General features: G+C 33.1%; 1 protein-coding gene across 3 annotated transcripts in view; it reads right to left on the bottom strand.

Annotated features, from left to right (window-relative positions):
* Positions 1 to 25,479, bottom strand: part of LOC306851454 (cGMP-dependent 3',5'-cyclic phosphodiesterase-like) — a 150,842-nt gene that overhangs the window by 7,667 nt on the left and 117,696 nt on the right. For all 3 annotated transcript variants that reach the window (XM_079387695.1, XM_079387696.1, XM_079387697.1), the window contains 14 exons: positions 24,394 to 24,541; positions 21,606 to 21,658; positions 16,077 to 16,151; positions 15,119 to 15,160; positions 14,808 to 14,876; positions 14,427 to 14,557; positions 11,692 to 11,803; positions 10,875 to 10,914; positions 9,805 to 9,868; positions 9,439 to 9,520; positions 7,230 to 7,404; positions 6,049 to 6,161; positions 3,462 to 3,662; positions 640 to 710 (listed from right to left, as the gene is read on the bottom strand). In XM_079387695.1, coding sequence (XP_079243821.1) covers positions 640 to 710; positions 3,462 to 3,662; positions 6,049 to 6,161; positions 7,230 to 7,404; positions 9,439 to 9,520; positions 9,805 to 9,868; positions 10,875 to 10,914; positions 11,692 to 11,803; positions 14,427 to 14,557; positions 14,808 to 14,876; positions 15,119 to 15,160; positions 16,077 to 16,151; positions 21,606 to 21,658; positions 24,394 to 24,541 — 1,376 coding nt within the window. The remainder of the gene's footprint in view (positions 1 to 639; positions 711 to 3,461; positions 3,663 to 6,048; positions 6,162 to 7,229; positions 7,405 to 9,438; positions 9,521 to 9,804; positions 9,869 to 10,874; positions 10,915 to 11,691; positions 11,804 to 14,426; positions 14,558 to 14,807; positions 14,877 to 15,118; positions 15,161 to 16,076; positions 16,152 to 21,605; positions 21,659 to 24,393; positions 24,542 to 25,479) is intronic.

Here is a 25,479-nt window from a genome sequence, read left to right as displayed (position 1 = left end):
GCACAAAATAGCAAAACTGAATTAATTAGTAGTACAAAACGGTATAAATTGTATAATTTAATAGTAAAAAATGTATTAAATAGTAGCTAAAGTTATATTAACCAGCAGTATTTTGTGTAAATACCACAATTTTTTATAAATTACTAAAACAAAACTTAGTAATTCAAAATATTATGAGTACAAAAATCACATTAGTTGTATAAATAGTACTAATCATGAAACAGTAGTACAAACAGTATAAATTAGTATAAAATAATGAACTCTAAATTAGTTGTACAAAAATGGTATAAACAGTATAAATTAGTCAACAAATAGCATATATTGTATAAATTTGTAATATAAAATAATATAACCTATATAAATGAATAGTATACACTGTATAAATTAGTAATATAAATAGTACATATTTTATTCATTTGTACTATCAAATACAATAAATTATAAATTAGTAGAACAAAATGGTATAAATTGTATAAATTAGTAGTACATACATTTCATAAATGAGTAAAAATAGCATAAACTGCATAAATAAAACAGTACACAAGTATAAAATAATATAAATGATAAATTAGGAGTTCAAAATAGTAGTAATAGTTCAAAACCATATGAAACCAACTTATGATCTCTCAGTGTCTGTACCTGGCTAAAGTGTGCAGGTCGATCTTATAGGTGTTGATGAAGCCCATGTCTTCAAACATGCTCAGGACGCCCTGCGACAGACACACACACACACACACACACACACACACACACAGAGATAGTTTGATCAGTGTTCAGAGGTGTAAAGTATTTGAGTAAATGTCATTAGTTACTGTACTTGAGTATCTTTTTGGATACTTTGTAGTTTTACTGAGTATCAAAGATATTAGTAACTTTTACTCTCTGCTTCACTACATTTGTTGAGTGAGTATCTGTACTATATTTGATACATTTTGTATGGCACCTAGCTTTATCTGCAGCAGTTTAATTCTGCTACGAAAGACGTGACATCGCCAGCTACAGGGCACTGAAGGGACTAGATCTTGTGTGTTTTGTCCTTACTCACCCAAACTGATCCACAAGGATACTTTAGGTGAATGCGAGCTCCTTAGCAAGTAGTTTTATATATGAGACGAGGACATGGCTTTTTAATTTTACTTAACATTATTTTATCTATCCGCTATACTGAAATACCTTTTTGAACGATATTGTTTTTTGCTCAAGGTGTAAGGAGAATATTAAATTACATATTAATTCTTTAATTCAACTTTTTGTTGAAATTTATATAAGTAGCACAAAATAGCAAAACTGAATTAATTAGTAGTACTAAATAGCAGCTAAATTTATATTAATTAGCAATATTTTGTGTAAATTAGCAGTTGTATAAATACGGAAGCGTATTGCATTCACTTGAGGAAAACAAAATCTACTCTGTTTTTCTGAATTAACGAGTTAATTATCTCAGAATTATGAGATAATTAAGTCATTAATTCAGAAAAACAGAGCAAAAACTTTTTTTTTATGAAAAATTATCTCGTAATTCTGAGATGATTAACTCGTTAATTCAGAAAAACAGAGCAAAAACTTTTTTTTTCATTAAAAATTATCTCGTAATTCTGAGATAATTAAGTCATTAATTCAGAAAAACAGAGCAAAAACTTTTTTTTTATGAAAAATTATCTCGTAATTCTGAGATGATTAACTCGTTAATTCAGAAAAACAGAGCAAAAACTTTTTTTTAATGAAAAATTATCTCGTAATTCTGAGATGATTAACTCGTTAATTCAGAAAAACAGAGCAAAAACTTTTTTTTTATGAAAAATTATCTCGTAATTCTGAGATAATTAACTCGTTAATTCAGAAAAACAGAGCAAAAACTTATTTTAATGAAAAATTATCTCGTAATTCTGAGATGATTAACTCGTTAATTCAGAAAAACAGAGCAAAAACTTTTTTTTAATGAAAAATTATCTCGTAATTCTGAGATGATTAACTCGTTAATTCAGAAAAACAGAGCAAAAACTTTTTTTTTCATTAAAAATTATCTCGTAATTCTGAGATAATTAAGTCATTAATTCAGAAAAACAGAGCAAAAACTTTTTTTTTATGAAAAATTATCTCGTAATTCTGAGATGATTAACTCGTTAATTCAGAAAAACAGAGCAAAAACTTTTTTTTTCATGAAAAATTATCTCGTAATTCTGAGATGATTAACTCGTTAATTCAGAAAAACAGAGCAAAAACTTTTTTTTTCATTAAAAATTATCTCGTAATTCTGAGATAATTAAGTCATTAATTCAGAAAAACAGAGCAAAAACTTTTTTTTCATGAAAAATTATCTCGTAATTCTGAGATGATTAACTCGTTAATTCAGAAAAACAGAGCAAAAACTTTTTTTTAATGAAAAATTATCTCGTAATTCTGAGATGATTAACTCGTTAATTCAGAAAAACAGAGCAAAAACTTTTTTTTTATGAAAAATTATCTCGTAATTCTGAGATGATTAACTCGTTAATTCAGAAAAACAGAGCAAAAACTTTTTTTTTATGAAAAATGTTCTCGTAATTCTGAGATAATTAACTCGTTAATTCAGAAAAACAGAGTAGATTTTTTTTCCTCAAGTGAATGCAATACGCTTCCGTATATAAATTACTAAAACAAAACAGCAAATATTTAGTAATACAAAATAGTAGAAATGAGTAGAAAAATCACATTAAATGAATAGAACAAAATCATGAAACAGTAGTACAAATAGTATAAATTAGTAGCACCTAATGGCAAAATTGTATTAGTAGTACAAAATGGTACAAATAGTATAAATTATATAAATTTGTATAAATTCTAAATTAGTTGTACAAAAATGGTATAAATAATATAAATTAGTAGGCTAGAACAAATTGCATAAATTTGTAGTTTGTTTTTTGCAATTTGAGGTGCTCATTTTTATTTAGTTTTTTAGAAAATGATTACATGATTAGAACATGATTGCTCTCCTCACAAATCAACTCTTTCTTTGTTGCATGCTCTCTGTGCCTTGTCTTGGACTTTTATGTCACTTCCTGTCTCCCGTGGTGTTTGTAGTCAGTTTGTAGTCCGTTTGTTCATTGGTTCCCCTTGATTACCTTGATTGGTTCCCCAGGTGTGTCTTGTTATCTTGTTAAGCTTGTATATATAGCCCTAGTGTTTCTTTAGTTCTTTGTGAGTTTGACAATATATAATGCAAGAGAGGCTGTGTTACAGGTATTTACAGATGGGTCTAAGGAGCCAGAGTATGGCAGAACAGCAACAGCAGTATATAGTCCTACATTTAAAATAAAAATTGCAGAAAGATAATCAGATAATGTGTCAGTTTTTACTACTGAATTATTAGATATCATACTAGCTCTACAGTGGATTGAAGAAGTTCAGCTAGAACTGTGATATGCACTGACTGCGCTGTGGTCTGAGCGTGGTTCTGGGTCTGGTTTGTGTTCGTGTCGTACCATCGGCGTGCTGTCGTCCGGCAGAGAGCGCGGCGTGTATGTGAAGTCAGCGAAGTCCGTGTGGATCTTCTGGACCGGCTCGATGCCACTGTGCAGGAGTTTACTGACCTCCTCCTCAGACACCTTCATATGGTACATCATCATCTCATTGGCCAGATGACTGCGGAACTGAGCCTCATGGACCCTCTTATACAGCAGAGACTGACACACACAAATAAATAAAAAAATATTGAGTATTTATATTTATAGATAGACATTCATTTATATAAAATTAAAATTGTATAATTAAAATTATATTACAATATATTCTATAAATTATAATTTATATAAATAATAAATATGCATTTATTATATTTTATATAAATATATATATATATATATATCAAATAAATTATTTAATTTTATATATATATATTTATATATATATATATATATATATATATATATATTTACATTTGTACATTGTAAAAACCTCCTGTGTGTCAGTACAAGTGTGAGCAATCTTGGGTGATTTGGGTAGATTTGTATTGTCCACCTCTTATATGAAAAGATGTATCGTATTGGATAAAACTAGTGTCTATGTCTAATCATCGTTATCCAAGAAAATGTTATAATATGCTTTTTCAATTAGATGAAAAAACATGGGTCACTTGTATTAGAGTTCTGCTGTACTTTTATGGTTTTTCTAGTGCCTGGGAGGCTCAAAGTGTAGGTGATATAAGAACATTTACAGCTATTCTTAACCAACCATTGAAAGAAAAACACGAGGCATGGTATACATCAGTTTTAGAAAATAATAAGTTAAATATATATTCACAATGCAAGTCTTCTTTGATACAAAAGAGCTACAACGTCTGTGTATAATATGCAACTGGTACGATCATTGTTCCTTTTTAGATGTTCAAGTCATCATCTTGCTATAGAAACAGGCAGATGGAGTAATACACCAATGGCAGAGAGAATCTGTAGTTATTGTAAATTAACAAAATACTTCTGTGATAGAAGATGAGAAGCATTTTTTGTACGACTGTTCCTTGTATGAGAATTTGCGTAAGAAATACTTCGGTGATCTTGTGCTTGTTGGTGATGTTTCTATTGATGTGTCAAGTGTTTGTAATTCGGGGTATGCATGGAGATTGGCATTGTATATATACCATGGAATGAAGAAAAGATTATCTGCCATGTTATTATGATTTTGTGGAACTATGGGCCGAGAGGCCATGTATTCCTGGAATAAATTTGAAACTTGAAAACTTGAGAGTATTAAATTACTTTTTACTTTACATTTTAATTCTTTAGATCACAACTTTTTATGTAGAACAAAATAGCAAAACTGAGTTAATTAGTAGTACAAAATGGTATAAATTGTATAATTTAATAGTAAAATATGTATTAAATAGTAGCTAAAGTTATATTAATGAGCAGTAAAAATCAGTAAAAGAGAGTATAAATCATAAAATATAAATATACTAGCCCGATATGTAAAAATGAAATCGATATGCCTTGCCGATAAAACAAATAGCTCACGTGCTTAGGGTGTGATAGCGATAAGATCACGACAGCTTTGTGGTCATTCTTAAAGCAAACTTTTAGTTGAATGTTGATTAGATTCACTGTTTTGGATCGCTGCATTTAATCTGAGAATGCAATCTTAAAAACAAAAAAACATAATTTGTTTATAACCTCTGTACAGGTGAAACCTGGTGTTGTTTCTAAACAAAAGGAAATATATTGGTATCGGCTATCGGCCAAAAAAAAAAAAAAAAAAAAATCGGCATATCGGCAAAATCCAATACCATGCATCCCTAAATTATACATTCATATATATATGTATGTGAATATATGTATGAATATATATGTGTGTATATATATATATATATATATATATATAGGTAAAGAGTTAAGATAACTCAATTTTTGTTTATTTTCAGAAATCATGTTTTTTTTGTGTGTTTATTGTGAAATCATGTTTTTTATTTATTAAGTAATGTCAATCAAACTGCAGTTGGGTTGTTTTGATTAAGTAATAATAACTCAAACAAATACAGGTAGCTTACAAAATTAAAGTTCATTGAAAGTATGTATTGTTATATATTAAAAGTTTGTTTTATATATATATATATATATATATATATATATATATAAATCTTTTTAAGTTTTCTAAAGACTTGTAAAAGACATCAAATATATATTTTATATTTTTATAATTTTTTATTTTTATATATTATATATTTTTTATTATATTATATTATATACTATATAATAGAATATAAATGATAAAATAAGACTATATATACAAGATGGAATACAAATTATAAAATAAAAATATACACGTGTGTGTGTATATATATATATATATATATATATATCACATTTTTTATTGAGTTTTCTATAGACTTGTAAAATTTATTGAAACTGTTACATAAAATGTATATTTTATCATTTATGTTCTATTATATACTATATATAAAATATATAATAGAATATACATTATAAAATATACATTTCTATCAATTTTGTAAGTGTATAGGTTTTTGTCATTGTGATATTGTGTTAAGTGATGGAGTGATGCTGTAGAAAGTCTTACATGAGCGATACTGATGCCGCAGTAGATGGAGAACGCGGTTGCCAGATCCTCATCGAAACGATTGAACCACGGGCCGTTGGTTTTATTCACCAGTTCTGCCACACCGATCACCTCTGATGAGAACACAGACAGACGAGGCACAGAGGTCAGATCAGAGAGATGTTCTCGTGGGTTTCTGTACTCGTGTCTGCGGTCGATGCACGTCAACATCGCTTGGACTCAAAAGTCAAATACATTTTACAAGAAAACACTATTTCAGTCTTTCTACTTCAAAATTTCATGTTTAATTCAGGGTGTTACCTTTTGTAATTATTTGTGAAATTTACTAGAAATTGAGGACAAATTACTGAGTGAAAATTGTAATAAATCCTGCACCAAATAAAGTGTAATCCACACGTTTTTGTGGAATAATGATGGACTTTCCACCTTGTTTTTGTAAAAACTAACAGAAGCCAGTTCCTGAATGACATCACCCTACAGGAAGTGACATCATTTTGGAAACATTTATTACATATTACATTTAAAAACTATTGATAAACTTTCTCAAAATATTTTCAAATGTTACATTTTTTAACATTTCTAAAGATTTTATTTATTTCTAGGCTCCCTTAAATTTCCGGTAACACTTTACAATAAGGTTCATTAGTAAACATGAACTAAGAATGAACAATACTTCTACAGCATTTATTAATCTTAATGTTAATTTGAGCATTTACTAATGCATTATTAAAATCACAAGTTGTGTTTGTTAGCATTAGTTAATGCACTGTGAACTAACATGAACTAACAATGAACAACTGTATTTTCATTAACTAACATTAACAAAGATTAATAAAAACTGTAATAAATGCATTGTTCATTGTTAGTTAATACATTAACAAATGACACCTTATTGTAAAGTGTTACCAAATTTCCCAATGGGATTTTAGCACTTTATTTACTTCCTGTTCATTTTCTTGTGGTTGTGTAAATAATTAAATTTAAATCAATAAGGTTATGGATGTCTGAACTTGACCAGAGTGGAGCGATAATGACAAAATAATCTTTTACAAGCAATTTTAAATTTGTATATATTTTATAAATATGTAAAGATTTGATTTATTTCCAGGTCAGATGTTTTCTTCTACAGTGCTCTATGGGGACTGTGCATCAGAAAAGCATCCAGGATTGACGTCTCTGACCTTCGTTTTCATCTTTGATGGGGAAGCAGAGGATGTTTCTCGTCCTGAAGCCCGTGCTGTCATCCACACCGCGGTAAAACAGAGGGTGCGAATACGCATCCTTGATGTTGAGGATTTTCCCAGTGGTGGCGACATGACCAGCGATGCCCTGATCCGCCGGGATACGAAACTCCTTCTGCTCACACCAGAGAGAGAGAGAGAGACATAGAGAGTATGTGTGTGAGAGAGAGAGAGAGAGAGAGACAGAGACAGAGAGAGTATGTGTGTGAGAGAGAGAGAGAGAGAGAGAGAGAGACATAGAGAGTATGTGTGAGAGAGAGAGAGAGACATAGAGAGTATGTGTGTGAGAGAGAGAGAGAGAGAGAGAGAGAGACATACAGAGTGTGTGTGTGTGTGTGTGTGTGTGTGTGAGAGAGAGAGAGAGAGATCAGAGCTCAACACATTTATTTAGCTCTCAACACTGGTAAAAGGCTGTAAAATATCTATGGTAAAAATCTGTTAATTGGTTAACAGTAAATTTCTTTACTGCAAATTTAAATTTGAAACCTAAAATGTTGCTACTATATTTTTCCCATTATTTCTGGCAACTAAAGCAAAAGAAATCTTTCTTCTGTTTTATGGCATAGTGTTTTCCTCGGGCAACAATCTACCTTTTTGGACCTCTCACCGCCCCTTTAATGTTTTTAATAATAAAATAAAATACATATACACCCTGACATGTCTGTTCAATGAAATGCGGGTCTAAAGTGGGTGTGGGGCAATCCTTTCAGGATGCAAAGCCACATGGGACACAGTGTCACAAATCAGTAAGATAAACAACTTTTTAACGTTTAAATTTAAAGCTTTATTTAAAAATATAAGCATGTGCAGTAATATGTACGGAAGTATGTTTGATTGTTGAAAGACTTATTTTATTTTTATTTATATACTAAATCTGTGTGTGTGTTTTTGTCCGTTGCCTAAGGGCAACATTGTGCAGTTAGACCACTTTTGTTCAGCCGATATCATGCTATAGGGTGGAGATGTGCTCAGATGCATCAGGAATATGATGCATTCATGTCCTCCTGGGCAGTTTTTACAAGCTCAGAAAACTCAAAGAATGTAATAATAATTATTATTATTTTTGCACAGAGAATGATGGGAAATGTCATTTTGTCCCTCAAGCATACTATCCATAAACTGGATAGTAATTGGTATGTTGGTTTATATGTGTATATGAAATGCGAGAAACATTTATGCATGAGGTGTTAATAATTAGTAGTAGATTTGATGAGTTTATTTGATTTGTTTATTTTTGTGATTATTTGGAACCAGTTGTGTTTGATACTTTTTTAAATACTTATATTGCTTGTTATTGCATCTTCAAGAATTGCTACAAACACATCTCTTCCATCTTTACTTTGACCCTCTCTCTATTCTAATTCTATTCTTTAAAAAAACTTGCTCCATTTAGACTTGTGTTTACTAACTGCTCGTTTTCTTAAAAAAAATACGAACACTAGCTTCTCTATTCTTTTTGTACTCTATTTGTTTTATTTTTATTTATTATACAATTAACAAAAAGCAAAAAAAGGCCTCTAACACAAGCTTGCTCTATTCTTTTTCTATTTTATCCATTTTCTTTTTATTATATAATAAAAAATTTAATAAAAATAAAACTGCGTTAGGCTAACCGAGTCTTGTTATAGCACTTGTATATCATTGCTCTTTTGTTGGTTTTGATTGCTTCTATTGTCCTCATCTTTGGATAAAAGTGTCTGATAACTGATTAATGGAAATGACATATTTTCCATATTCCACTTATATAGGTGTCACGTAGCACAGTGTTGCCCTGAGAGTTGAAAAAATGGAATAAAATATTTTTTCCATCCAAAATAAAAATTCATGCCATAGAAGGTAAAGGATGAATTTAACAAGATTTTGTTGTTGTTATTAAACGAAGTTGAATCAACACTGCACTAAGCTGAGCTGAATAATGACACTATTATCTTCAGTAGAGATGCTTTACCTATGGAAGGTCAATTTTGCATTTTACATTTCAAATTTAATTTTGCTACACATATGCTTCCATACTTTACAGCTGAATCTACTTTATAACTGTTGAATTTTACATTAACACTTTTTTCCCGTTTGTTACTGTGCAGCTGCTCTAAAACGATCTGTATTGTAAAACACAACAAATTTGTACACAAGCACACATTTATTGTACCTCGTCATCGTTCACGACTCCTCCATCGAACACTTTGGCCACGAGCTCATGACTGAAGTGATCCAACAGGAACACAGAGCAACTGAGAGAAAGACAGAAAATAACTCTGAACACAACTGAATAAACCCATAATATCTGTGTTTCCGCTCTGTCTGCATTAGACTTGTAAATATTTAGAGCCTGCTGACAGTGTGTGTGTGTGTGTGTGTGTGTGTGTGTGTGTGTTTGATTAAATGTTACAATATTTGATTGGAGTTAATTGATATTTATGAGCCGCTGCTCTTGTCATGCTAACAGTCTGGAATTGGTTTGGACGAAACCCAAAACTATCAAACCCATAATGAAGTGTGTGTGTGTGTGTCTCACATCTCAGCGTTGCTCAGGTTTCTGGCCTCGATGATGATCTCCTGCAGTAATACAGACACGTCATCTGAACCAGACACAGAGAGAAAGACGTTACACAGCCAATCAAAATGCTTCGTTTCTCATTAAAGCTGAAAAACTCTACATCCAAACACGCCTGTAAACCTTCTTTAACGTCGACAAACAAATTTAGTTGACTAATTTTCAACATTTTATTTTAAATGTAGCTAAAATAAATAGTTTGCAACCAAAAAAAAAAATTGGTATAATTTTTTTCAGTGTATTAGACAACTATATTACACAAGTTTTGAATTTAACGATGTATTAGTGAATCTTAAAATTAAGAATTGACAAAATTAGCTAAGATTAATAAATGCTTTAGATGTATTTTTCATTGCTAATTGTCAATGTTAACTAATGCAGTGCAATTCAATTTAATTAATTTCATTTCAGTGCAATGCAACAAAATTCAATTTAATTAAATGCAATTAAAATAAATTCAGTTTATTTCAATGTAATGCAATTCAATGCAATTAAATTCAAGACTGTTTAATTCAATTCACTTAATTTAAATGCCATGCAATGCATTTACATATATTGTTTATATATATATATATATATATATATATATATAGTAATCATGTAGCAAGTTTACTTTTAAAATAATAACTTTAACAGCTATTAAGTCTCAGATTAATAAGTGCTTCTTTTCATTGTTAGTTTATGCTAACTCGTGCATTTAACTCATGTTAACTAATAGAGCCTTTTTGTAAATTGTTACCACTTTATCCAGCATTAAACTACTAAACAACTTGATTAAAGACTTTATAAAGATGCATCACCTAAAACAGCAGCCTATAACAAACTACAGATAACGGACTAGTAATTAACATTAACCAGCATCATACGGCCTTCATGACATCAGTAAAAATGATAACTGTTTCAGAGGTGGAGAAATCTATTAACCACTGAAGAAAGATTATGAAAAGACACGTTTTTCTTTGTAACAGCATCACTGATGAATCATTGACAGTCAGATCAGGAACATGAATTACGATGCGTTCATGACTCACCGAGGTGCGTGAAGAGGTTTTTAGCCACTTGCAGCAGAGCCTGAGGAACAATAGGACAAATAAGAGTCAGAAAACAACCGTGTGTGTGTGTGTGTGTGTGTGTGTGTGTGTGTGTGTGCCAAAGGGTCAGGGCAGTATGTGCTATTCCTGGTGCATTATGGGATTTCACAGCACTCTGGATACTGTGAGACTCCCAGAGCTGTCCATATAGAGTCCATCACTCTCTCTCACTCATCCTCTCCATTTAGTTCATTTCAGTTCAGTTCTATTCGATTGAATGCAATGAAATGCAATGGAGTTCTATTCAAATAGTTGATGGTAGCCATTGACTTCCAGCAGCTAAAACTGGTTTTAAGTCAGTTGTTTCTATCTTTTGCTGGAAATATCAGTCTACATTTCCAAACATTCATTTAGCCATTAATTGTAATAATCCAGTGAGATCTGATCTGATCATCATCAGTCTGTCTGGAATGACATGAAGAAACAGAACAAACTGAGACTAAATCCAGAAGAACTGTGTCTCCAAGACGCTTCAAGAAACCTCCTGAAAAGCTCCTGAGAAACTCTGCTCAAGAGCACCGAGGACAAACGCTGCTTTAAACACAAAGCATGCTCACAACAAATGATGATTTCATTTAGTTCATAGAAGTTAACTGATAAAGAAAAGCTCTTTATGACATTATTTTTGACATTATTTTTACACAAGTGTCTAAAACTTTTAACAGCGCTGAAGCTTTGCAGGAGGTTTCTTGAAGCGTCTTGGATGATATAAAATGATGACAGATGTATTTTTTAAGTCAGTTTCTTGTCTTCTCACCTGACACTCAAACTTGAGTTTCTGCTCTTTCTGGAAGGCCAGTGTGCTGGTGAGAACCGTCGACGTGTAACAGAAACAGTGCTGGATCACATGCTCATCCGCCTCCATGTACCTCAAAACACAACACATACAAACACCATATTAATGCACTTACTAATACTAAATCAGCAGCCAGCTCAAAAAGGCCAAACTAAATATTATATGTGACCATAAAACCAGTCGTAAGGGTCAATTTTTCAAAATTTATATTTATGCATCATCTGAAAGCTGAATAAATAATCTTTCCATTGATGTATGGTTTGTTATGATGGACAATATTTGTCTGAGATACAACTATTAGAAAATCTGGAATCTGAGGGAGCAAAAAAATCTAAATATTGAGAAAATCTCCTTTAAAGTTGTTCAAATGAAGTTCTTAGCAATGCATATTACTAATCAAAAATGAAGTTTTGATATATTTACGGTAGAAAATTTACTAAATATCTTCATGGAACATGATCTTTACTTAATAAAAGAGAAATGTATAATTTTGATCCATACAATGTATTGTTGTCTATTGCTACAGATATACCTGTGCTACTCATGACTGCTTTTGTGCTGCAGGGTCACATATGAGTTGTGCTATTTTACATTTTATAAGAGATCAGTGTTATTTTAGCTTCATTGATATACTGTTGGAATTTTTATTAATATTTTGAATTAATTTTTATTTTTGTATTTTGTTTTTATTTTAATTGTAGTTAAAGTTTTAGTAATGTTGTATTTTTTATTAATTGTAATTTATTTAGGTATAGTTATTTTAGTATTTCAAGTTAATCTGAATGAAAATGAAAAAGAAAAAAGTTATTTTACTTAAAAAAAAAAGTAAGAAAAAATATCTTCTGGTAATAATAAAATAATAATAAAATAATAAAACATTCTTTGGTTTCAATTTGTTTTGTTTTTACTATAATAACAAGGGGTTCTTTTTTTGTTTGTTTTTTATGTGATGTGTGGATACCATTTAAAAACATAATTTATGTGATTTTTTTATTTGTTACAGCAATAAACATTCATATGATATTGTTAAAGAATCAATCCAAACAGGAGCGATATTTGAACAGACATAATAAACAATAACAATAACTGAACAAATAACCTATTTTTCTTTCACAGATCAGTAACTTTGAGCCGCTGGCGAATCGGATCCATCTGACTAACTACAGAAAACCATTCATCAAATGTCTGTGAAACACGAAAACACAATTTAATAAAATAAAGAATTATGATTATTGCATAATATACCAGCTACCCAAAAACCACAGCGTATTTATATGACATATGAAAAGAATGAGAGAATAAAATGAGAGATGGAGAGATGAAACAGAGAGAAGCTCAATATCAAATGGTCAGATCTGGCTGTGATGAATTTCATTTCCTTTATCTCTATGTGAGACGTCACGCTTCAGTCCAGACGTCAGGACACGAGAAAGAGCGGCTCAAAACATGACCATCTGATCTGATCGGTGCTTTAATCTCATCTTCATTAAACCATCAGCTTCTGATTCAGACGCTTTCTTCTTAAACACACTACCAGCCACGAGTCAAAATCATTAGGATTGTTTTGGGAAAAAGTGGAATCCATACACTACAGTTCAAAAAGCTTTTATTCAGCAAAGATGCATTTAAGCAATAGTTCAGCCAAAAATCTATATGTGCTGTAAATGTGTTCACCCTCAGTTCATCAGAGATCAGGATGAGTTAGTTTCTTCATCAGGTTTGTAGAAATGTGTCTCTGCATCAGTGTCTCAGCAATGGATGCTCTGCAGTGAATGGGTGCCGTCAGAATGAGAGTCCAAACAGCTGATAAAAACATCACAATAATCCACACCACTCCAGTCCATCAGTTAACATCTGGAGAAGACAAAAGCTGAAACACATCCAGCATTAAGATGTTTTTAACTAAAATATGAGTCCATAATAACTCTTCCTCCAGTGAAAAAGTGCATCTGCTGTTGTCTCTCACATCAAAATCCAGCCACATATTAGTTTAGAGCTGTTTTGTCTTGTAAACACTGCTTGATCTGTGCAGATTTCTCTCCTGATTCACACCAGAACACTTTTTCACTGGAGGAAGAGTTATTATGGATTATGGACTCTATGTATTTTAGTTAAAAACATCTTAATGCTGGATTAGTTTGATCTTTTGTCTTCTCCAGATGTTAACTGATGGACTGGAGTGGTGTGGATTATTGTGATGTTTTTATCAGCTGTTTGGACTCTCATTCTGACGGCACCCATTCACTGCAGAGCATCCATTACTGAGACACTGATGCAGAGACACATTTATACAAACCTGATGAAGAAACTAATCAATTATGGGTGAACTATTCCTTTAAATGGCTCAAAAGTGTCAGTAAAGATATTTATAACGTTACAAAATATTTCTATTTCAAATAAATGCTGTTCTTTGAACTATATATTCATCTGTGACTCCTGAAAAATAATATGTATCACGGTTTCCACAAAAATATGAACTGTGTTCAACATTGATAATAATCAGAAATGTTTGTTGAGCAGTAAATCAGTATATTATTATGATTTCTGAAGATCATGTGACACTGAAGACTGGAGTAATGATGCTGAAAATACAGCTGCAGATCACAGACATAAATTACACTTTAACACATATTCACATAGAAAACAGACCTTTTAAATAGTAATAATATTTCACTATTTTTAATGTCATCACACACCTCTGTCCACCCAGTTTGTTGAAGGTACACGCTAGCGCCACCACCTGTCCAGTGGCTTGACTGATAACAGGAACGCAAAGCATCGAGTTCGGCTCGAACCCCAACAAACTGCTCAATAACCCACGTTCCTCCTGTAGAGACACACAGACAACATTCAACGTGTGTGTGTGTGTGTGTGTGTGTGTTTGATCATGATTAAAGGGAAGGATAGTGACAGTTTCTGTTCCAGCTGAACTCATTTAACACAGATCATCTGTCTGTCTGTCTGTCTGTGGTGATAATTAGCTGGTTTTAGAGAGGTGTCAGCTGGGAATGAATGATAAAGCTCCATTATTATCCGCAGCTGTGTGTGTGTGTGTGTGTGTGTGTGTGTGTACTGACCTGGCTGACGTCCTGCAGTGTAATGGATTTCTTTGTCTCCACCACCTGCCCAAAGCGACCGAACATAAGCTGTATATAGAGAGAGAGAAGGTTATTTGCTGCTGAGAAACAATATTTCACACACACACACACACACACACACACACACACACACACGTTTACACTGATGCATTTAACTGATGCTTTTTTCCCAAAGTGACTTGCATTGCATTCATGGTATACGTTTAATTTGATTCAGACCTGTGAGCTTATAGAGATGCTGTTTGAGTTACAGAAACACACACAAACAACAACAGAGAAGAAAAACTTACTGGAAAACTCATTTCCTCTTCCAAAACTTTATCTCCAACAACCTGCAGAGAAAATACACCGTATGAGAGTGTGTGTGTGTGTGTGTGTGTGTGTGCGTAATGTCAAAAAGTTTTTTATTTGTCACAGTGAATCAGCAGTGATTTTTTCATGCCATTCTACCTGTGCATCTGGAAAACTTAAACTAAAGTAGAAAAAAAGTTTATGCTCACCAGTGCTGCATTTATTTGACCAAAAATAGAGTAAAAATCGAAAAATATTATTATAATGTCAAACAGCTGTTTTCTATGTGAATATGTGTTAAACTGTAATGTATTCCTGTGATCTGCAGCTGTATTTTCAGCATCATTACTCCAGTCTTCAGTGTCACATGATCTTCAGAAATCATAATAATACACTGATTTACTGATCAACAAACATTTCTGATTATTATCAATGTTGAACACAGTTGTGCTGCTCAATATTTTTGTGGAAACTGTGATACATTTTATTTTTCAGGATTCACAGATGAATAGAAAGTTCAAAAGAACAGCATTTATTTGAAAGAGAAATCTTTTGTAACATTAGAAATGTCTTTACTGGCACTTTTTGATCAATTTAATGCATCCTTGATGAATAAAAGCAGTAATTTCTGAACTACTGAATAATATTAGATCAGTTTCCACAAAAATATTGTGCAGAACAACTGTGTTCAACATTGATAATAATCAGAAATGTTTGTTGTTATTATTATGATTTCTGAAGATCATGTGACACTGAAGACTGCAGTAATGATGCTGAAAATACAGCTGTGCATCACAGAAATACATTACAGTTTAACAGACATTCACATAGAAAACAGCTGTTTTACATTAGAATAATATTTAACTATTTGTACTGTATTTGTTATCAAATAAATGCAGCCTCAGTGAGCAGAAACGCCTCTTTCAGAAACAATATAAATATATTTATGAGTGTCACCTGACAGAAGAGTTGGTGATTGTCTTCAGAAACCAGCAGTAAACAGCAGCACTGCGACTGAGTCTCTGTCTGCAACTGAAACACATATAAATGCTTAGAATAACTAGAAAATATATATTCACTATAAAAATAACATTTTCTATGATTTTTAAAGATTTTATTCTTTTTCATGACATTTCTAGGCATTATTATTTTAAACCTTTTTGAATATTCCTTAAAAAATGATAAATTCTTCCCTCTGCTTTACTGCATTTGTGTTTCTGTCCATCCAGATGTTGTGCATCACAGAATGACTAAACAGCACATTAACACCAGCAAACTAAACCAGCACGGAAGATCTGACAGCGAGATATTAAATCAGACACAAACACAAACTAAAAGAAACGCAGATGGCTGTTTGGCCTCTTTACCTTCTGGAGTGATTTATTTGGAGAGGCGACAGACAACATTCATTTTTCAAACCAGCAGTTCGTCAAATGTTTTCTCTTAATTCAGACTGAACGGAGTAATGTAATCATATCATTTCAGGGATTATTGCATTCTGGAGATGAAATTGTGTTCGGCAATAACGCAGAGAGGGGTTACGACTCAAACGTCTGTGTAAGGCAAGTCTATGCCATGATTGTCATTTATGCACGACACAACAACAACATAAAAAATGTAATAAGATAATAAAATAAAATGAAAAAAAAGCAGTTTAATAAAATTAAATAAAGTAAAATACAAAACAGGCAGTTTAATAAAATAAAATAATAAAATAAAATAAACAACTGCTTCAATTAACTCAGTTAAATAAGACTGTTATTAATAAAAATACAAAAACAGGCATTTGATGAAATAAAATAAACAATATCAAATAATACACAAAAAAATGTGGTTTAATAAAAATAAAATAATAAAATAAAACGAAACAGGAAAAATAAAATAAAAGTTTGATACAGCTGTTTTTCCATCATGTGATATTTATTAGGAGGTCAATATTTTAATATCACAAAGTCAATAAAAAAAATATATATATTGTTTTAGATAAATATAAAAACACATGTAAAGTGCAATAATGGCCACAAATAATACATAAGTAAATAACACATCATGGCATAAATATTTAGTACACAGTCTTGTCTAGGTTATATATTTGACAATATTGATAAAGATTATTCTTGATATATTGATCAAACAAACTGATTTGAATTTTAAAACAGTTGTTTTGACTGTATTTGATAATGTGATTCACAGATGGGTTAGAAACATTGAAAACAAAGACAAAAACAGAGATGGTGTGTGTGTGTGTGTGTGTGTGTGTGTGTGCGTGTGTGTCTTTTCCTCGCTACAATTGAATTGAAACAATCTGAATAAATACAGATAAGCTTATTATGCAAATGATCCTTCAGGCACTGACCTGTACAACACAAATCACACACACACACACACACACACTTTCATTTCCGTAACAGCAAGCAGCAATAAACATTATGACCTGTAAGTGAACACAAATCAGCCGTCCGGCTCCAAACGACACGACAAACTCATTTGCTGATCGGACTGCATTTATATTTGTGATTGTACATTGACTTCTGTTGTTTTTATATCAAGATAATGATAGTTTTCCCCTAAATGTCACAGAAAGCACATTTACAGCTAACAAAAATATAATCTGATATTCTAAAATTGCATTTCTTTGTGAAAATGTTATTTCTGAATGTTCTCCGAACTTTTTAAACGTCCAGTTTTTAAATGGTTTAAAATGTTTTTCTTGGTAAGGGTTAGGTTAAGGAACATTAAAGAAGCATTACATTTGAACATGTTGCAGATATTATGGAAACATTAACTTTAGAGCAACATCTAACAAAACTATTTAAAAAAACAAAACAAATCCTGAATCACTGGGTTGTTCCAGCAGAACTGGTCTGTTTTACTGCAGTGAGAGTCTTGAGTGTTCATGTATGAGGAAGTTAAATCAAATGTTATTTATGCATGACACAACAAAAAGATAAATAAAATTAAAAATTCATTTTTTAATTTACATACATTTTTTAATTTACATTCATTTAAAATACATTTATTTTTTAAATAAAATAAAATAAAATGAAATAGTGTTTGGCAATAATACAGAAAGTAGTCCTAAATCTAACATGTACAGCAAGTACAGGTCATGAATATCATTTATCCATGACACAAAAATAAAATAAAATAAAATAATAAAAATCAGGTAGTTTAAAATCAAATAAAATCTGTTCTAATACTTTGCTAACATTCCCATTAAGTTATGAAAGCATTATGCTCATTATGTTGAGTTCAATATTGTCATTTATCCATGACACAAAAAAATAAAATAAAATAAATTAAATTAAATTAAATTAAATATAAATCAGGGAGTTTAAAACGCATTATGTTCATTATGTTGAGTTCTGAATGTTAAATATTTAAAATGTAAAAAAAAAAAAAAAATCCTGGTAATGTGAACGTTAAGGGAACACTCCATTGTATAATTTTTCAAACAATGTGGGAACGTTACTATTGTATGTTCTCTGAATATTCTGAAACAAGTTGTAACATTTAAGAAATGTTTCAGTAAAAAATGTGGAATTTTTAAAAATATATATATAATGTTTTTATGCTAACATTTTAAGAACATTATTAAAGACCAGATAGCTTTGAATGAATGTTCCTGGAAGAACGCTTGTAACGGGGAGCACAGCTGTACTGTCTTCACATGCTCTCTATATAGGCAGCTCAGTAGGTTTGGAAACAGAGCAGTCATCTATAAAACAATTCATTCTGTTCCCTCTCAACACAAAGTCTAATGACAATGAACAGAAGTTTGTGTGTGTGTTTGACTTGTGACTGAGGTTAATTGTTTTGTGAGCTTGTTTCTTTGCCTAGTTGTAATTGAATGAGAGTCCAGAGGGACTGTAGATCAGTGACCTTCACGCGGAGCTGCAGGCGTCTCAATAACACTCTTATCAGAATCTCAGCCGTAAATAAAAGCCAGTCGACCTTCCTCATTCATAAACACAGGACTCTCGCTGCAATAAACGAGGAAAACAGATCTGTTCTGCTGTTCTCTGCATTCAGCACAGGTGTGTTTGCTGGAGTATTCACACAGAGATCTGTCATTAGTCAGGTGGCTATGCAGCATTTGACAAATGGATTTACAAAAATCATTTCAAGTTCAGAATAGTTTCAACATTGCATCAACTACTGATGAACACATTAATTTTTATTTGAATTATCACTCATTCAGTTATTTTACCATGTATTACTTTGAAAGGCGTTTGTCTTTCAAACACATTAGAATGCTCAAATTCACCAACTTTTTTGTCATCAAGATTCAAGATTCAAGAGTTTTATTTGTCACATACACAATTATACAGGGTATAACCAGCAGTGAAATGTAGGTCAGGTCCGCTCCAAGGACAGTGCAATTATATAGATACAAATATTAAGAAGGAGAAGTACAAAACATTAAAAAAATAATAATAATAAAATAAAATAAGATAAAAAAATAATATAAATGTGCAGGTCAGTATGTTGTTGACTTAAATAGTAATAAGAGGAATGCGCAAAAATAATGTGCAAAAAGTTGTACAGGGTATATAATAGCAGCAATATGAGGTAGAGAAAAATTATGAATAGCTTATTGATATAGTGATATTTACATGGAGTCAAGTGATGTTATGACACAGAGTTAGAGTTTAGGAGCCTGATGGCCTGGGGGAAGAAGCTCCTCCTAAGTCTCTCAGTTTTTGCCATCAGGCTACGGAAGCGCTTACCAGATGGAAGCAAAGTGAATAGCTGGTTACCAGGGTGATTAGAGTCCTTGATTATTTTGACAGCTCTATTTTTGCAGCGTTTGAGGTAGATGTCCTGCAGAGAGGGGAGAGCAGACCCTGAGATGCGCTCAGCTAAGCGCACAACTCTCTGTAGTGCTTTGCAGTCCTGATTGGAGTTGTTTCCATACCACACTGAGATGCACTGAGTCAATACACTTTCTATGGTCCCTGAATAGAAAGTTTTCAGGATTGCTGGTGAGACCCTGAATTTCCTCAGCTGTCGCAGATGGTACAGTCTTTGCCTGGCTTTCTTAACCTGTGTTTGGATGTGTGTAGTCCAAGTCAGGTTCTCGGAGATGTTTACACCGAGGTACTTGAAGCTACTCACCCTCTCCACAGGGGTCCCACTGATCATAAGAGGAGTGTAGGGCTGCTGCTGTCTCTTCCTGAAGTCCATGATCAGCTCTTTAGTTTTGCTCACATTCAGAGAGAGACAGTTGTCCTGGCACCATGATGTGAGTCTCTCTACCTCATCCAAGTATGCGGTCTCATCGTTGTTGGAGATGAGGCCCAGAACCACAGTATCATCAGCGAATTTGACAATGGATGTGGAGCTGTGAGAGGACACGCAGTCATGCGTGTAGAGAGAGTAGAGCAGGGGACTCAGGACACAGCCCTGTGGGGCTCCTATGTTCAGAGTGATGGAGTTTGAGGTGAACTGGCCAACTTTCACCACTTGAGGTCTGCCGGTGAGGAAGTCTTGAATCCAGTCACAGAGTGAGGAGTTTAGGCCGAGGTCTGTGAGTTTAGATGCCAGCTTGATGGGGACTATAGTGTTGAAAGCTGAGCTATAGTCAATGAATAGCAGCCTTACATAATTCCCATTGTTGCTGTCCAAGTGTGTGAGGGAAGAGTGGAGAACGTGAGAAATGGCATCGTCCGTGGATCTATTTGGGCGATAGGCAACTGAAGAGGGTCCAAAGTATCGGGTATGGAGGAGCAGATGTGGCTCTTTACAAGTCTCTCAAAAACCTTCATGACTATAGATGTGAGGGCAACTGGGCGATAGTCATTCAGGCAAGAGGGTTTATTGTTCTTCGGCACAGGGATAATAATGGATTTTTTGAATGAAGTGGGAACCACGGAGGTAGCAAGGGACTCATTAAAAATGGAAGTGAACAAACCAGCGAGCTGATCGGCGCAGGACCTCAGAACACAGAGGATCATCTGATCCTCTTTCACCTAATATATTTATATATGAATTACCCCTGAGATTTTAAAATAAATATTTTAATAATGCACGTTCACGGTTCTCTGACATTGGTTATGGTCACATGACATGCAGGTAACCAAAGAAAATATTTCATGTTTTATTTCGATTCATTTTAAAATGATTTGTTTCAGCATTTTTATGATTTCATTAATTATTAACTTTTCATTAAACTCATAAACCCCTTGCAGTTCTTTCACAAACCCAGTTTGAAATAATGTCATATTTAATGCACTTTGTGTTGTTAATAACAACCAATGGAACATATTTTCTTACTCTTTGTATTTTTATATTTATATGGTACAAGATTATTCTATTTAAATCAATGTGATAAAGTAATCCAAAAGTAGTCTGATTACATAATCTAAAATGGGTAATATAATGGATTACGCTACTAACTACAATTTTTGTCATGTAATTTGGATTCAGTAACGGATTAGAATTTGTAAGTAATCTACCCAGCTCAGGTTATGAGTCTGTACTTACGTAATTGATGACTTTGAGCTGCAGGGAGACAGCGTCCAGATCATACAGCTCACCTGTCAATCACACACTTACAATGAGTGAGTTTTTACATTACATTATGTCACATAGACAACTGAGGCTCATTCGAAATATGTGCCTCTAAATGCATTTCTGCAGCACCGTTATTACGTACCCTACTGCACGTTTCGTGGCAGTTTCAAAGTAAAATGTCCAGTGAGTGGCGCTAAAATGTGGGTTTAATACGTGACCCTGGCACGTTTTTGTTACGTCGAAATAGGTACATATTAGGGATGGCCGATACCACTTATTTTGTTTTCAATACGAAACCGATACTTTTCAAGACCAGTATCATCGATATCTATACTGATACAGATACTTTTAAAGTGAAGTGAAAAGTGAAGTGACATACTGCCAAGTACGGTGACCCATACTCGGAATTCGTGCTCTGCATTTAACCCATCCAACACACACACACACAGCAGTGAACACACACACCGTGAACACACACACACACCGTGAACACACACCCGGAGCAGTGGGCAGCCATTTATGCTGCAGCGTCCGGGGAGCAGTTGGGGGTTCGGTGTCTTGCTCAAGGGCACCTCAGTCGTGGTATTGAGGGTGGAGAGAGCGCTGGACATTCACTCCCCCCACCTACAATCCCTGCCAGCCGAGACTCGAACCCGCAACCTTTGGATTACGAGTCTGACTCTCTAACCATTAGGCCACGACTTCCCCTAAAGACCAGTATCATCAATATGGATACTTTTAAAGACCAGTATTGACGATATCGATACTTTTCAAGATCAGTATCGTCAATATCGATACAGATACTTTTAAAGACCAGTATCGTCGATATCGATACCGATACTGATACCCATACCAATATCTATATCAATACTTTTAAAGACCAGTATCATTGACATCAATACCGATACCCATACCGATACCTATATCAATACTTTTAAAGACCAGTATCATCAATATTGATACCGATACAGATATTTTAAAGACCAGTATCATCGATATCGATACCGATACAGATATTTTAAAGACTAGTATTGACGATACCGATACTTTTAAAGACCGGTATCGTCAATGATTTTGATATTGATACCAATACGATACTTCTAATCTGAAATTTTAAATTTCATTATTAAATTACTAAGAGTAAAATGGGTAATGATACCCACTTAACTTTATATTTGAAGCGCATTTTAACATTCAATATGCCTTAATTGCAATTTATTCGGTTATATTTTAGTTTACACATGGTTAAAATATGTTTACTGTAGTGGTAACAATGGAAATCTACAAATACTAAAGTCACTTTAGTAAAACCATGGTTCATTTCCATTAGGGACTGTCAGTGACAGGCTGTTGCATGAATAAAATACAACCTTTTTATTCTGACAGTGTATGATTTATACTAACATTACAGTTTTTAATGTTCAATTTAAATGTAATTGCACAACCTATGCAGGCTACAATTTAAATTTGTTTATTGTGAAATAACTCAAACATATATAATGTATAAAATATAATCCTCTGATAAGCATTATTCTGGGCTGCCGTTCCCAAAAGCATCAGTGCTTTCTTATGACACTTTTGGGAAACGCAGCTCTGTTTGAATGCACTGTCAGAAGTGAGTAAACGCTCTCTGTGACTGATTGAGTCTGCCTTGCAACCAACATTTGCGTGTGATCAGATGAGCAGGAAAATAGTTCCAATACACAGCTATTCACTAACATAGGTTATTCGTACAATTCAATGCATATTGTACGCATCAAATTTATTTGGTTAAACAAAATCACTGGTAAATAAAACACACCTTAGTATCGATATTTTTTATTTGAGTATCAATACTTTTGATACTCACATCAGTATCAATATATCTCTAGCACGTATTGCTGTGTTTGTATTACGTTGCTTCAGGTATGTATTGTGATGGTTCATATTTCAAATATCTGAGTGTCGCTAAAAGCTAAACCTACCCGATAGTGTTAACAAATACAAAAGTGATATAAAAACGCATTTGTTGATGCAGCCGTGCTCTTTTCACTTCCTTATGCAGATCTGAGCTGTTTTCTCTTACCACTTTTAAGTCTCTCCTAAAAACATACTGTATCTGTTTTCCCTGGCTTATAAATAATTTTCTGTTATGGTCTTTGCCTAGTATTTTGTCTTCTAAGTGTGTGTACTCTGTTTCTCATGTTTTATTAAATTTTAGTCATTATATCATTGGGTAGACCCTGTTTTAATTGTGTTTAGTTGTGCTGAATTCTACATTTTATTTTATTCTTTTCTGAATCTCTGTACAACACTTTGGTCAGTCGTGTGGCTGTTCTTATATGTGCTACATAAATAAATTGAACTTGAACTTTATAGAACCGTAGTTTCACAGGGTTGGAAAACTCATGCATATGAAGCTGTATATCGAGGACAACATTCAAAAGTATCAGTTTTCAAATCTCACAGCATGTTAAAATTGTTTTGAATTCATAACCTAATATTCCTCACGTAATTATGCGTAAATTAGGCTTCATTAACCGAAACTGTGGACCTGCAAATCATATTTTGTGTGAAAGGAAATACAATTTTAAGTGTTCATTTCAACTGGAAACTGCAGCGATTCGTGTCTATAGGCAAGTTTTTTGAGTTTCGCAGGAATGTAGGTAGAGGCATGTATTTCCAATGAGCCTATGTTGCACATAGAACATCAAATGCTTTTATTTCAGAGCTCTTTAATGCTACAGTAACATAGGTGTGTGTGTTGTGTGTTTCTCACCACACAGCCGTAGGATCTTGCGGTCGAGCTCTCTGTAGTCCTCCGCCTGTGTGCTGGCTTTGGGCTCCGCTGGTGCATTGTGGGATTGAGCGTGTGGCTGTTTGGAGCATCTCTGAATGTCTCGGACTCGCTTACAGGCCACGGTGAGCTGACGACACACACACACACACACAATATAAACAGTGTTACTTTCATTCTGACATTCACAGGTGGTAATGTTTATCTAGAAAGTGTAAATCTATGTAAAATCACAGCCGTGCTGATATAGAGCGATATCACATGGCTCATAGTGTGATATTGCATTTATACAACAATTCAATGGCACAAATAAGTGTCTTATAAAACATTCTGTGTGCAGAACTACTTTCTTCTACCATGGATTTCAATCTCAGTTTAATATGAAGGTACTTAGCTCTCTCCTTAAATATGAAGAGCTCAAACAACAGATTAATGAGTGACTCCAAATTTCACAAAAAGCTTATGGACGTAATTATAATATACTCAGTCATTGAAGTGAGTTGCTGTTTTTGTCTCTTCTGAGGAAGATTCATTCACTTGTCTGTGCACAGAGACATTTTGGTCAGATTCATTTAATGTTAAATCTCTTTAATCTAATCTCGTTTTGTAAGTGACTTTTCTTCGTTTTAAAGATGTTTTCTTTTTTTATTGTTTGATTACTTGAAAAAGAAATAGTAAAATGGAACTAAATTAGTTTTTGGTTCCTAGCTAAATTTCACATACAGACTGAACTACATCTCATTTTCATATCTCAGTCCTTTGATCTGTAAAGACAGGAATGGAATCTCAATCCCTTTTTCTGATCTTCACATCTATTTTCATAAAAAAACTAATAACTCTGGCCGCTTCTAAACGGCCTTCAGATTTAGATCTGTTTCATTTCTTCTCTGTCGTGTTCGTGATGTTTTCTGACGACATACACACTCTTTAGTGAACACTACAAGGACAAACGACAGGCTTTCATTCCTCTGCTTCTGTTCCTCCGGCTCACAGAAACACTTCAGATGTTTAATTACCAGAAGGACACTGCGGCACGGTTCAACGACACCAGACTGGATATAACAACAT

Source organism: Barbus barbus (assembly GCF_936440315.1).
Source record: "Barbus barbus genome assembly, chromosome: 31".
NCBI classification, from domain to species: domain Eukaryota; kingdom Metazoa; phylum Chordata; class Actinopteri; order Cypriniformes; family Cyprinidae; genus Barbus; species Barbus barbus.
Note: the sequence above shows the minus strand (reverse complement) of the source record. Positions and strands in the feature narration are given on the sequence as shown.